This window comes from Ischnura elegans, chromosome 7 (genome assembly GCF_921293095.1).
Source record: "Ischnura elegans chromosome 7, ioIscEleg1.1, whole genome shotgun sequence".
Lineage (NCBI taxonomy): Eukaryota > Metazoa > Arthropoda > Insecta > Odonata > Coenagrionidae > Ischnura > Ischnura elegans.
In genome coordinates, this window is record NC_060252.1 from 106706495 (window position 1) to 106722523 (window position 16029).

Genomic DNA, 16029 nt, shown 5'->3' on the forward strand with positions numbered 1-16029 from the left:
TAAATCAAAATTCGTTAGACAACAAATTTTGTGTCATTTATTTTTCTGTAAGCATATTTTCAATTCGGGTATCATGTACGATTTGAAATGGTATCTAATGTCGTTGTTTATCAATTCTTGTACCGCCTTCTGCGAGGTGATGTAGCTGAAACAATGTCCTTTCCCGATCAACTCTGCATCTATCCGTTTGGGATTATAAAGGGATGCACGCTGAGTTAATTCCAAAAAGAAATCTTGTTTGTAGTTACCTCATTGATTTAGTACTCAGCAACCGGTTTCGACGTATTCTACGTCGTTGTCAAGCGCAACTAAACTACGAGTATGGGAAGTACAGAGTACCTTTTATTATTACTAAGCAAAACTTCCACAAAATAAATTCACCCACTATCAACTTCTTATGAAATATTGTGTTTGAAATTTAGCGCATTGAGCGTAGATGTTCATTTTTTTTTTAAGAACACCCAAATAAAGGTAACGTATCGTAAATTCATCCTCTTTCGCCATTTAAGGTATAAAGTATGGATGTGAAAACTATTTGTGGTGCTTACAGTATCGCAATATATCTTGATTTGGGATCGTGTCAAATAGCTGATACTAATACTGAAAGGTATTTTTTTTTGTATTTTAAGTTCTAGTAAATTTTAAGAGACTTGTTTTCCGAACCAATGACGTCACGCTGTTTTCTTGTAGTCCATACATGATATGGGCTGGGCTATGATGGGGGGTTGCTAGCGGCTGCTCATGCGCAGTGCGACTCATGGCACTGCGCATGCGCACAAACTGGACCCCAACCCCCCATTCGATTAGCTTTCATGCTGGTACTTAACAGCCCAGCTGCGCATCTGCTAATTACATCTTGTAACATTTGAGGCACTCGATTTGAGAATGCTGTTTGTCTACACCCCGTAGTTCCTGGTGGATTCCATATGAAGTAATAACGTGCGTGGGAGCTGCCTTTTAACGTGGTGGCTGAAAAGAATGGTTTGTTTTCTTTGAGATGTGTTTTATGTATCTCAATTGTTTTCCTTTTTGTCCGGTGCCCTTATGATTTTTAATTTCATTGAACTCCCATCATCTATGAGATCCTTTGCTCTTTAGACAATGGTAATTGGTTTTGATTGAGCATTAGAAAACATCTCAATATCTCTATCGATCCTCGTGTAGAGATTTCACGCAAGATGAGACTAATAACACAGAGAGAGAGATAGAGAGAGATAAACTATACGCTTTTGATGTGATTGCTCGATTGAAACTTTCCTCCTTTTGCGAAGAGGAAAGGATTTTACAACTTTGAGATATAATTTTAGAATATGTCTAAGGGTACCGTACCCGGTACCGTAATCCTGAGGAGCAAAGGCGTTTGCTAAATGGCTCCTTGACCGTCGATTTTAACAAAATGTCTTAACTCTGGAATTGACGCGTGCATCTATAACGCTTTTAGAGAAAGACTCGAGTTTGTCTCAACTTCTATTTGGTGAGAGTGATTAATCCTTAATCTGCAAGCATAGCGCCGAAAAATGGGCCATTAAAGGTTATTGAACTAGCCGATATACATGACTCGGTTTTTTTTTCATAAGTTAAAGTCAAACATAATTGTTATTTGCTGTGGCAATATCATATTAGCCAGTTTTGCACTTATCTCCTCTGTCGCAGAAAATGAGATTGATATGAATCTGGAAGTAAAAGTAAATATAAAATGAAACTACTTTGGTCGCATAGGTTCGTATTTTTAAAGATACTCCGCCAATTATGCGTAAACCTACGCATTTTACTGGATCAATTAAATAAGTTTCGTACGGGAACGTTGAATATATTTCTGTTGATAGTTTTTTGAATAATTTCGCCAGTATGTTCCACGGAAATCGCTGCAGTTCGATAGATGTATTCATTTTACCTTATGTTTAACTGATTTTGAAATTTTACTTCAATCTTGTAAAATGATTTGGAATGAGTTTGTTTTTACCAAACTTTATAATTTTTTCAATATTCTGAAAGAAAATTCACCTGAATTGTATTCTAGTCCTTTTGAGACATTAGTTTTGCTTTGCCAACGTAAGGTATAAAAATCTAGCGAATGGACTTGATATTGTGATGAATTTTGTGTTGTATTATTTTTTCTAGCCGTTAATGTACCTATTTATCAATTTTGTTGATTCGTATTAATGACGTAATAGTTTTTGGCGCTGTTCACTCAATTCCCTCGTCGACAAATTTGCGAAGTTAACTGTATTTTACTCATATCTGTGAGAGAACAATTTATAATTCCATTTTATTGTCTTGCTGTGCGATTAGTAGGATAAATGTTTCGTATTTGTTTTTCATTCTGGATCCTCTTAGTGTTTAGAATATATTCCAAAGTAGTGTCATAAAAATTATGTAATCAGCGTATAATTATAGGAACGTCTTTGAAATAAGGGATAAAATCTGTTGATTTCCCTCTAGGTGTTCGGCTAAGAAGTAGGTCATTGTGAAATGCATATTGTGTCTGTCCGTTTATTTTTATTTTTCGGGGAAGTGGTTGGAGAACTTAATCATTTTCATTCCCATTCCTCTATTTTTCCATAAATTATATTCTAAAGTATGATAGCAGTTATTGAGCTTAGTAGAGATATGGAGGACTCCTTCGGAAAGAGGCCAGAATCTTTTAAGTTGGTTTTATTTTGTTATCAGCATCAATTTGGGCCATTGTGGAATGTATCACTTATTTTATTTTTCTTTTGTGACGACGTTCTGGAAGGTCCTTCCTTTATAATAATCTTTTCATTCCTTTATCTTTTTATTAAATATTATCTAAAACTAAGATAGCTTTACTTAGAACATGAGTAACTTGTGCGTAACGACTCCTGACTCACAATCAGTTGATTTGTCAGTTGGCTATTGGCAACAACTTAGGTCATTGTGAAATATATCACGGTATCTCTTCTTTCAATTTTATTGCAGTGAGATAGAAATAGGCACTTTAAATAATAATAATAATAATAATCCTCCCGTTCCTTTATCTTTTCATGAAGTATGTTTTTATAAGTGGCGTCAGCAATTATTACCCATAGAATATGAGGAAATTCTACGGAGTCAGACCTGACCGAGAGAAGAGTTTATAATAGGGTTGTCTCCTAGTATTATTTATTGCCTAAATCGAAAGATTATTACTCCTGGATTACGTATTTCACGCATTTAGATTTTTAAATGACGGTATCTATTTTTCGCGATTAAATGAAAAGTGAAAAATTTCAAGCGCGCGAAATCGCGACGGCTAAGTATGAATGCCGGGAAACTCCGTGTGACGTCGTTCTGGTTCCCGCTGCCGCAAGTGAGGTGACCTTGGGTTGAGGCTTTGAGCGCTGATACGCCGCAGGATGCTAGCAGGTGGCAGAGTACCTTGCTAGCGGGTAGCGCTTGGCTTAAATAAGGATTATTAATACATTATCTAAGGAAGAAAACTTTCCGACCATAGTCAATTTTAATAGGTGATTATTAAGACATGTTTCCCTGAGCTCTGTGCCTCATGCATGCATTGGTAATCTCAGACGATGTAAAGCGCCAATCTGGCCTTTTTCAAATGAGGATAAAAAGTTGGCCATTGCCATTCGTCTAAACCGGTATTTCTTAAACCAAATAATTTGTATATTATGTATATACTAATGGTGGGTAACGAATCGCAAACAATGCCTTTCGTTTTCTTTGATGAAGGAAACTACCCTATTGAAGCTGACCCACACTTGATCACTGTCAAACGAACTGCGTAGATCACTGTGGCATTTTAAACATCGATTTATTTTTTTCGTTACGAAGAGAGAGAATAGCTGCCTCAACAGCTGTTACACGCGAGGAACTCATTTCCTCAAACTGCCTGTTCTTCTCAATCGGTCGTTCTTTCATTTTCGAATTGGAGGTGGGACTCCCTTGCCACCTTGCGCGTATCCTTTGCACGCGTGTGAATGCAATGGGGTGCTCTCATAAAATAAAATATTGATTTTTTTTGGTGCATAGATAATTAAGTAAAAGTCATTAGCGTATGCAAAATATGTCTTCAAAATTCTCAATATTCATTTTTGCTACAGAACTTCAAAGTTCGCTAAAATTACTAAATTCTTTAGCGCTGCAAGAACGCCCAGTGACATCAGAATGCGAGTAAGCAGATCCACTCCATGGCAATAACAAACAGCAACGACAATAACAAACAGCCACAACGATAAATTCATGACTTGAAAGGTGTGCGAAAAATAGTTATGAATAGTTTTGAAGATTTCACGGCGTCCGTATTGCTCAATGACTGACTTAGACTTCGTAAAAGCACATTTGGGGAACATTCTGAAGGTATATTAATTTATGGTCGCGTATTTTTTTCCGGTAATGAAGATTTCTCGGCGCGGAGTGTAGAAGCCACAAAATTGAAATGAATCATAAATTAAATCAACTATCTCGTTCGCTAGTAATGTAGAGCTTGGAGAAGAAATAGTATTGAGAAAAAAATACTAAGGGATACATAGGTCTTTCTAAATCTGGGACAAATGGTCTAATGGCACCGCGTGAACGTATTGTTTACTGAACTCTGACGTCACGCTCATAAAACATGGCGATGGGTCGTTTGTGCAGTGCAAGATTGATATACAATTTTCAAAGTGGAAATTTAGGACTAATACACAGGTCAGGGAAGAACTGTTTTCACTATAATTTTCAGTGCGTAGGATATTTTTTTTATCACATAATCATCCATACTGTTTCCGTGCGGTTGAATCTCTTCAAGTGTTGTAAATGGCACATGATAATACCCATCCCACCCCTGGAATTCCCAATTCATGGCTTTGCACTATGCATTTTGAAATGCACGCTCATGGGTCCATCAGGTTGTGCAATTACGTGCCTCGTGTAAAATTGGTCTAAGAATTATTTTCCTTCTCTTCCATATTTGCATAAAATAATCGTAAAAATTAGTCTTAACATTAAGTTTTCTGGGATTATGGGATACTTCTATGAAGTGAAACGCAAATATGTACAAATTTCACTCTTGGTTATCGGCTCTTTAGTGGATCATCGTGAAATTTATCGAAATATATATGTAGTTATGTGTAATTTTTTTCGGTGAATATGGAGTGCAAAATCTCACGTAAAAATAATATTCCCTTTCCTTTAGGTTTGTATAAAATACACCAAGGATGAAGTTTGCCATGGAAAAAATATTTGACTTAGCCGGGATTCGAACCCGGATCTCCCGATTGCCGGTCATGCGTGCCGGCACTTAACCAGTTCCACCACCAAGTGCTTTGCATAAAATGTATAAAAAATATCTTTAGACATAAGCCTTATTTGAATACAAGGAAATAGTCCCAAATATGTGAAAATATTCTTGGCAAAAAGCGGGTCACTGTGAAAAAAATATGTAGGCATATAATAATAATAATGTGTCTTTATTGGGCGAGATAGGGACTAGAAAGTTCCATCTTCCATCCAACCCCTGAAAATATGGTATATATATGGTGCATCCCTGATACCGTTCATTCTATTTGTTAAGCATATTCTTCCCCTTCCCCGTGTACCTGTTTTATGAAAATCAAGTGAAGCTGATTATCTGTAATTTGGTTTCACTTCCCAGAAGCCCAAAATCTTCCCACACCAATTGGTTATATTTTGCTTTTGCGATCTGTGAAGTGGGGTACCCTTGATATGTATATATTATTATTATTGCAGTATTCTACCGATTAAGGTAGGTTTCCATGGAGTTCTAAAGAAGTGATTTGGGAGCCTTCCTTTCCTACCAGCACTGCCATCTTTAATTCGCTGTAAGGCCTACTCCCTTTCAGTCTATCTAAAAATCCTATTCTTTTCCTTCCCCTCCCTCGTTTCCCTAACATTGTACCTTCTAACACCATTTTCAACATCCCCTCCCCGCTAAGTATTCGCTCCATCCATACATTCTGTCTCCTCCGTACCTCATCTAAAAGCTGCCTCTCCTCGCAAGCCATATCCAGCACTTCGTCGTTCTTTTTCCTCTCCGTCCATTTCGCTAATGCAATTCTCTTCCTGATGTCCTTACTACTGTATCCGTTTTCCTTTAACGTACTGCCTAAATAGTTGAATTACTGAACCTGCTCAAGTTTTTCACCACCCACCTTTATCTTGAGTCTCACATTCCTCGCTCGTGATGCTTTACAAAACCGCATAACCTTAGTTTTCTTGTGATTAATCCTCATCCCATACTCCTCGCAACGGTCGTATAACGCTTCCACTAGAGCCTGGAGCCCCCTCGCTGACTGGCTAATCAGCGCCTGATCATCCGTGAATCTCACTGATTTGAATATGTGTATATAGTGCATCGGATATATTTTATGCCTTGTCATGTGTGCCCCTGAGGGTGCAGCCAGGGATCCTGCGCTAGATCCCTAGGGTATCGGAGGCAGAAGAGTGGTGATGGCTAATGAAATTGCTCGCTTGCTTTCAGCGTGCGCCCAGAACGCGGGTCTGAGCCAGCGCTTCCACGCGGGCCTGTGGGTGGGCAAGCGGTGGTCGTGCTGTCAGCGGGCCGCGCGCTCCGCCCCCGGCTGCGACTCCACGTCCGCGTGGGCCGCTGCCGCCGCCGCCCCCGCCTCATCCCCCGCCGTCCTCCAAGATCTCCAACCGGCTGACGGGGACGCCAACCGATTCGGTGAGCTCTTTTGTCGATACCTACTGTCGGCATCAAAACTACCCTATTATCCAAGGGTTTAACGGATACAAAATCGATTGAACTATGTATCTGAGGCCAATATCCAAATGTCCTTCAGTCCACGTAATTTACCAACGACAAGGTCTTATACTAAGACATTCATGGACCTTTTATGAATGAATTGCAAAACTTTTATTCATTTAAGAAATTATAAAATTGAAGTGGCAAAAATTCGAGGAGTAATTGGAGATTAATGTGAATGCATTAAAGGCGCCTGTTTCCTCGCCTAGTCAAACTCATTTCCACTCCTCACGAAAGTGAAAATTGGGGCGTATTTTTAGGAATCCAACATGAGAGGAAAATGCTTGCGTTTTTGTTAGGTCAAGGAATTCGTAAACTCATATCCTTCGAGAAGAAAAATTGCCATATTGACGACAGCTGATTCACAACAGCCGTGGGCTCCGAGAGAAAGGAAAGGTCCGGTGAAATTTCTCAACTCCGAGGAAAGTTTAATTAAGGAATAAAGGCCAAAATTGATGCCATCGATCCGTGGCCAACCACGACACCTACTGTCGGCGTCAAAATGATGTGCCGCTGTCCTTTGCAAATTTATATGTGGACTTCAGTGCATGCCATAATAATGAATAATGCGTCATTTTAAAACAAATTTTATTTTAAATTCATATTAATTTTTTGTTTTATTAAAACTTCAAAAATGTAGGCACACGAGAACAATAAATGACTTCGCGCATCATAAAATTTGCCGTTTTTCAACTTCATGAACTTTGTAACTCGACCTAGGGAAAACTACTACGTCTACAACGTTCATCTTCCACAATAATTTGCGAACATTAATGTAGATTATTAATTTTTGCGAATGCGAAAACTTTTGAATCCAGGAAAAACGTCGAATACCTAAAAATATTGATTTCATTTTCTAAAATTTGTATAGACTGTGTTAAAGGTACCTTTAAAGATACTTTTATTAATGCATTACTCCGCAAAGCAAGTGAATGCTGCCCGTCAACACAATTTGTCCGCAAACGGAATTCTCGTTGAGATGGGTGTTTTTAAAACGGGGATTGGAGTCGTTCGTACTTCTTGCCACCTTCCCATTCGCCACCGTACCTTGCCAGGTGGAGACTGCTTTTCTAAAGACGATTCTCTCCTGTCAGCAGGTAGCGTATCCAGGGTGCTAGTCCCTCGAGCTACGAATCGACCCTGAGGAGATGTGACCTTGGAATCGGATCAGCGTATATGTGACATTTGTCGGCGCTTGCTGGCTATTGTCTCGAATCGAGGTTTTCTGCCGAGAGGCGGTGGAACTACGGAGTTATTTTTTTTTATCGCTTTAAGGGGAGAGAATTACTTGAGGTTTAAGAGGACGCATCATCTCCACTCGACCGGTAGTGCTTTTTTTCATGACGAATAGCTCGTAAAAAACTTGAGTTGCCTTCTTTAAATTGTCAGGGCATGTTGGGTTGACCTCAATCAACATTTGCATGTATCTCAAATATAAACATTTTACATCTGATAAAATACTAGGGCAAAATTTTCAAATTTTAGCGGTAGGTATTATTTGATAATGCTCTGCCATTCAATCGCTGAGAATTTAAAGAAGATAGCGTTAGATTGAGCGAGTTCGTCGTCGCGAATAGGATAGTTTCCTTCATCAAAGGAAACTAAATGCATTGATTGCGATTCCTTACCCACCATTAGTGTATTCATAGTATAAAAAATATTTGGTTTTAGAAATCCCAGTTTAGACGAATCGCAATGGTCAATTTTAACCCCATTTGAAAAAGGCCAGATTGGCGCCCATGCGATGCCACTCCACGTGACGTCACAGGGACCTAGTTTCTATATGAGCAGATAGGAGTTTTACATCGTCTGATATTACCATTGCATGCATGAGGTACAGAGCTCAGGGACATATCTCTTAATAATCACCCATTAAAATTACCTAAGTTCGGAAAGTTTCCATCGATTGATAGGGTAATAATAATCCTTATTTAAGGCAAGCGCTACCTGCTAGCGGGGCACTCTGCTACCTGCTAGCAGCCTGCGTCGTATCAGCGCTCAAAGCCTCGCCCCAACAGCCTCGCACGGCGACAGCGGGAACCAGAAATACGTCACACGGACTTTTCCCAGCATTCCTACTTAGCCGTCGCGTTTCCGCGCGATTGAAAATTTTCACTTTTCATTTAATGGCGAAAAATAGATATCGTCATTTAAAAATCTACAAGCGTGCAATGCGTACTCCTGGAGTAATTATCTTTCGATTTAGGCGATGTAAAAATAATGGGAAACCACCCTATTGTTGGACTGGTTGATGGAGAGTGATGCGCGCCCTGTCCAAAGATTCTCCTCAGCCGGCATCGCTTCTGTGCGCTTGTTATCGAATCAGACGAAGCTCGAGCAGTGGCGGTTTGCCCATAAGGACTCTCGGACGCCGCCCCTCCCGAATATTTGAAAAAGTAAAAAAAATAAATATCCATTAATTTATAATTATACATCTGATTAATCAAAGCGTTTTTTCAGTCCCATGCATCGAAAGTGTTGGAAAAACTCGAAAAGAAATAGCGCGAGAAGTTCGTATTTGTAGCCGTGGGGCGCTGGCCAGAACGTCCCAATCCATCCCCATGCAGTTAGATGGAGAGTGATAGTGGTGGGGGCCGCTGGTGCTATGACGCGTCTAACGTTGTGTCTTATGGAAGTCTTGGGACGTCGTCCGAAAATGCGCAGAGTGACGTATGAGTTGATATCGCTGCGCAGGCCGGCGGGCGTACAATCTGGCGTCTACTTGGTGTTGCCACAGAAAAGGGACCTACGGAATCAGAATGGTCACTGTACTGGGTGTAGTTATACGATTTTAATTTTTAATTACTGGTAGGTATTGCTACAGTAAATTAATTATCCCATTATGCTTGCGTTTTTTGGTGTTTGAATTCCGGAACACATAAAATCCAACCAGTTTTAGGCCGTATTGACGAAGGAAAACTATTCTCGAGTATTTGACACAGTTCTCTTATGATTACGAATTTCAAGAACCTTGGGGAAACTAATATTATAATATTTAGGCCTTAACAATGTATTCAATTCTTCCCGATGATTAGAAATGTGGTACCTATTTTTCAGATAAATTTATCAAAAGACCTGCAGTATTAGGAAAAATCAGTTAACATCCCCACTGATTAATAATTTAAGAAATAGTTGCGTGCGTGATAGGGTGAAGGGTTAAATATGATTTAAATCGTTAAGCGCGACTTTAAATAGAGTCATTCAATTAATGTCATGAAGTGCCGCGTACAATGCACCTTTTGTGTGTAGGTTCATCATTTTTCTAGCCGTCCTTGTTGTACCTATTAGTTCATGTTCACCTAATTCCTCAGCGGCAGAGCGGTAGCTGTCTGACGGAAAATTCCCACTTGGGTCTGATTTAAGTGGCCTCGAAGAGTTCATATCAGTGCGGAAATCCTTACAGCTCCCATCTGTGGCTCAGTCGAGTCGTCTTCTTTTACGATCTAGAACTTATTTTCTATTATATCATGGCAATGATTTCGAAGACACGGTTATTCCAAATGCGACCCGTTGGCGTCTCGTGTGTTTACCACATATGAATCTTAGACTCAAGGAGATGGTCCGTGACGTCCTTTGTTTGCTTGAATGCCTTTGCTGACCTTAAATTCGTCCCTCAGCTGAATCAGCATTAGTGGACCACGACTTCTATCTCCCTTGAGTCGTCCTTATAGTAACGGCAAGACTCTCGGAAAGAACGGAGTGAAATGAGTTCAGACATCATTTTCGAGGAGTTAATTGTGCGTAATTGCCGATTAAGAAGTTTCTTAGTGCTGTGTGTACATTCAAGAAGACAATTTTGAATTAATCAACAGTGCTCGTTTTTTTAAGGGAAATATAGGGAAAAATTGTCCCAATTCTGTGTCCAGGCACCTTGTTCTTTATGGTCGTATTTTTCGTCGGCCTATTTTGTGTCGTCCCTTGTTTATTTATAGACTAGTGCCCTTGCCATGTGTTCAATCAGAAAGAAATTGTTGTCCAGCGCTGATTTCAACGAACGTGTAATTGATCACTTTGCTGGACAAAATGAAAGAAGGATGGACTTTTGCAATATAACTAAAGGCCTGTGAGTATTCCATATTTTGTTAAAAATGTGCGAGAAATGTTTAATTGTTGATTTTAAATCATACTGTATTCAAGAAGCAACGCGAACACCGCCATCAAAGTTTACATCTGCAATAGCAAAGCGCGCGCCATTCTAGTAGTGTTTGTTGCCTAGTGGAAGTCAGTGACACTCTCCTCCCTCCTCAGGTGTTACAAGTGTCATTGCTACCTAAATCATTGCAAATGTTGTATAGATTTGACAAATAACGCATTATGATTGCAAAACGAAGAACAGAAGTGTATTGCGGGCATATCCGCTCGAAGAATGTAGACGCTAAAACCTAAAGTTACGTATTTTCGTTTGTATTTGCAAAATATCGCAGCAAATATATTTTTATTCTTCAAGATCATTGATCAGTATCATCGAGAGTCCGGACTAAGCCGATCCGTGTGACCGAGAGTCTACTGCATTTAGTATTTATTAATCAAGCTTTATTAGGAAAACTAGGTATTTTTGTTGAAAAAAACGGAACGTATGGCATCACAGAATTTAATTCCTAGATTGCCGTAAAAACTTAATAAAATACACGAAATATTAAAAACATTATGACCCCCCGGTGGAGTGCGCCCCCCCTACCATTTGACTCACGAGCCGCCACTGAGCTCGAGTAATTCATCGCATCTGTGGATTTTGGGAGTAATTATCTGTAACCTTACTTCAGTATTTTTTTTTACCAACCATGTTTATGTTTTCCTGTGTCAACTACCGTGAAGGTAATTTAAATTTCTCGTTCTATTCGGTTTTCTATTTCTCGTTCTTACTTCGGTTACATAATCCCTGAAGGCGTGTGCAAAAATGTTGGGCCGCAAGTTATGACGTCTCTATATTATAACTCGGGGAAATTTAATATTTGCTACGGTGGAGACATAGCATTATCGAATATGTGAGGATTGTTATCTATTGTGCACGGTCGACTTAGAGCTTATTAAGCTGTTTTAATTTGATACGTTTTCTTTAGGCTTTCCATTGTGGATTTACAATTAAAGTCTTATTAATGATTGATGTGAGATGATAAATTGCGGAAAAAGTGAAGGTTATGAGTCAAGGTCACTAGTTTCTCCTTAAATAGGTCAGAAAAATTAAGGTGGTCGAAGTAATTACAAGCGGTTGAGTTCTTCGCGTAATTGTTCTGCGTTTGGGGCAGAAATAGGAATGTCGTCGTGGTAGAATTATGGAAGTTTTTATATCGTAAGAGCTCTCCAGGAAAGGAAGTAATCGCTCTGGCTTTCATTTGATTTTATCAAAGTGACGATGCGATGTCGTCTTTAATGCGAGTTACTAGGTTTATAGATAATTGTAAACCTAGCACAATGTTACCGTTATCCTTCTAGTATGAAATAAGTTTTAAAATTGTAATTTGTGTAATTTGCATGATTTTTCCAATAAAAACAACTTTGTTCGTGCTGGTTTGATTAAATATATTTCAGATAGTCATTTCACTCTTCTACCTTGGTTTAACGTTTCGAATGCTTGGATAATTGACAGCCAATGGACGAAATGTAATCCCTGACCTCGAGTCGACTTGCCTCGGACCTGGAATATCGAATTCATGGAGCCGAAGTTTGGTTGGCTAACAAGTTATTTTAGTAATTAAATTGTAAGTAGTTAAATAGGTTTTCCACGCTCCTGGAACACTAAATAAGTCAAGGGATTCCGTCGTCTATGGACCTTATGAAGTGTCCCGGAAAATGACAGGTATTTATGTTGAAAAGATAATTGCTGTTAATGTCAAATGATTTCTTCTTATCCTCTCATGGAATAGATATAGTTTAGATATTTGAGGTTCACATTCCGTGCGTGGCGTTCAAGTGATGCTTCACGATTATAAAAAATGTATGTTTAACCATAGCTTTATGTACCACATTTTTTCTTTGCGTGAATTATTGAAGAAATTAGCTGTGAAAAAATTATTGGATTTTAATTCAAACGCGGATCCCCCGATTCCTGTCTGTCTCACATATTCATTTTGTAAAATGTGTTCTAAGTTTAGTATCGAAGTGCACTTATTCGCATTTTAATCGCCTCTCAAAAATAATGTTTTAGAAGTCAGGTTATCGACTGCACTATGAAATGCAAATGCTTCACGAAAATATTGCTAAGAATATTTTGCCATAATAGAAGACATCCATAGAGGTTAAAGAGCGTAATGAGGGTGGTGAAAATGTGGATAATTCAGTTCTTATACGTTTACCGTAGCACTTTTTCCAGCTATTTGATCCGAAATTTGTGACACGTTCATGTGGCCAGCATGGATATACTTCAATTACAGCGTTCATTTGCTAGTAACTCCATTTCTATCCACCGAAAAGCGTAAGCTATATTTTTATCATGATTTTTAATGTACAGGTGGCAATTTGCTCCTATTATAGTTTTTTTTGCAAAAAAAACGAATCTATTGTAGCAGCATTTAACGTTTTTATGAGCGTTGTGAACTAGTGTTGCATCCTGCAAAAATGTGGATTTTTCAGATTCATTTTCTACGGCCACAAAAGAATAGGATCTGATATACCATTTTTTGTAGCCGTAAGTCTATGCGGTTCTATTTGAAGTGCCTATTTGATATTTTCATGAAAATTACTGAGGTAGGTACACTTCGTTTCTCTGACCAAACTCCTTGAGTACATGTTATCAAACAGTCTGGAAAAATGCGTTTAATAGCGTGGAAAATCTGGAGAAGTCAGAGAGATTTTGTTTGGATTTTTGAATTACCACACCTTTTAAGTAGGTATGTATTCTCCGCGATTTCATGGGATTGTGGTCCACTAGCTGCTGTAAAGTCTGGAGCCGTCGACAAGCATTCTGGAGTAGGTGAAATATGGAATGAATTTGGTTAATTGTTGCCATTGATTAGTTGATGAAATCGACCTATCAGGCGTACACGAGGAAGTGAATCGCACTTCATTGTTAACTTTCTCGAGGCTCCCACGAACGGCGATATTCTTAATTGATATGCTCTAATCTTAGAAGTGGTCATACATGCATTCGTCTCTAAGTCTTAAATATGATAATTAATGTGGCGAAAAGGTGACCGTAGAACGAAATGTATTAACCATTTAAATTTTTAAATTAAAAACTGCGTAAAAAGTGTCTAGTTCGGCTAATGATATTTTCGATGGATTTAAGCCTTAAGCTATCCCACTATTGCTCAAAATTTATCCTAATTATTTCCAATATCATCTCGTAAATCTTGTAATAACTTGTAAACATTTTATGCACGTATCTAAATATCTGCTTATAAAATTTCTAATAGATGTCTTCGCGGGATATTTTCTAGGCATTACCCTGTATCTACTAATATTAAATTCATAACATCATAATCAACTAATATTAAAATAACAACCACTAGTTGTTCTCGACCTCATATTATTAAGCAGAGAATTCTTGCTGTGTCTAATTTAATCCATGTTAAGAATTTCAACCATATGATTCCCACCAACTCGGGAGGCTCAAGACATTTTCTAGGCGATTTACTAATCATTAAAGACATTGGCGACATGTTATTTTAGAATCTAGGGCTAATGCAGAACTAGTACCATGTTACTCTTAATTCCTGATTTCAGTTCTGTCGTCGTTAACCCATTTTATTTCCAATGGCATCGTCAGTGAATTTTCGTGTTTTCCTTGAAAAATTTAAAATCCTAGAATAAAATAAAATTACTTTGTTCTATTCCACACTTTATTTTAAACAGCACGACCCGGGTTTCAGCATCTAATGCTATATCAGTTGATGATAGCATTAGATGCTGAAACCCGGGTCGTGCTTTTTAAAAGGATGGTCTATTTAAAATGATTTCAGGTGGTGATAGCATTAGATGCTGAAACTCGGGTCGTGCTATTTAAAATAAAGTGTGGAATATAACAAAGTAATTTTATTTTACTCTATGATGAAGCAATTCCACAAAGTAACGCCCGAGACCGTGTCTTATATTTTAAATCCCTTAAAGGGCCTTATCAATTAACTGCTTGGAAAGATATTTTAGGTGTTTTTATTATTTTTGTATTAAATATTATGTGCTCTCTTTGTGAGTGAATCTATGTGTGTAAAATGTGAGACTTCGTCGTTGCCTTGGGGATTGGGAAACCTTGATGGCGTTTGTTGACGCGATGGCTGAGGCAGGTGGAGTGGACGCTTGCTTCTTTCTCTTCTCGAGAGCCCTCTCCGAGCTGCACCACCGCTACCTCTCCATCCACATTTCAGCCAGCGCTCGGATTTGACACACACACTCACTTTGCTTTGGAGTCTCGAGTGGGTGATGCATTTCGGCATCTGACCTCGAGAAGGAATCATGCCCACAATATGTATGCACTGCTTTGTTGCTGGTGTTACCTGTCTTAGAGCATGGCATTTGAGCATAGCATGTTACCAGGGTATGCTCTAATTATGCATGGTACGATAACCCCTATTCGTCTAAATGCATGAACGCGTGAATGAGCGTAAAAATGCCTAGTGTAAGCACCCAACCTGAGCGAATGCTTTTCCAGAAAATAGAAGTTGTTTTAATGGGGTAGTTTCCTTCATCAAAGAAAACGAAAGGCATTGATTGCGATTCGTCACCCACCATTAGTGTTTTCATAATATACAAATTATTTAGTTTTAAAATTTCCAGTTTAGACGAATGGCAATGGTCAAATATAACCGCATTTGAAAAAGGCCAGATTGGCACCCATGCGATGCCACTCCACATGACGTCACAGGGACCTAGTTTCTATACGAGTAGATAGGAGTTTTACACTGTCTGAGATTACCAATGCATGAATGAGGCACAGAGCTCAGTGAAACATGTCTCAATAATAATTTATTAAAATTTTCTAAGGTCGGAAAGTTTCCTTCGTTTGATAAGGTATTATTAATCCTTATTTAAGCCAAGCGCTACCTGCTATAGAGTGTTCCACATTTAGTTGACAGTACGGGCCTTATGGATAACAGTGTTGCCAAGCTTCCGCTCCGCCGGCAGGCATCCTAACAGCGTATGCAACCACACATAATAGAGCGCCAAAATGGATTGGTTCAAAAAGGAGTTGGGGATCGCACGAAAGACGACGTAAATTAAGGAATTTTTTAGCGTAAATTACAATACCTTTGCTGCACTATAAAAGGAAAAGTCTTTTGTTATTTTATTATGTACTTATTCAATGCGCAAACTGAATAATGAATAATCTGTAATGAAAAAAATAACAATAAATTGAAGGATAATAAAAATTA

The 16029-nt window shown here is 38.6% G+C and overlaps 1 protein-coding gene across 2 annotated transcripts in view; it reads left to right on the top strand.

The window, feature by feature from the left end:
• LOC124162722 (tyrosine-protein kinase Btk29A) overlaps window positions 1-16029 on the top strand; it is a 185817-nt gene that overhangs the window by 93841 nt on the left and 75947 nt on the right. For both annotated transcript variants that reach the window (XM_046539336.1, XM_046539338.1), the window contains one exon: window positions 6440-6643. In XM_046539336.1, the coding sequence (XP_046395292.1) occupies window positions 6440-6643 (204 nt within the window). The remainder of the gene's footprint in view (window positions 1-6439; window positions 6644-16029) is intronic.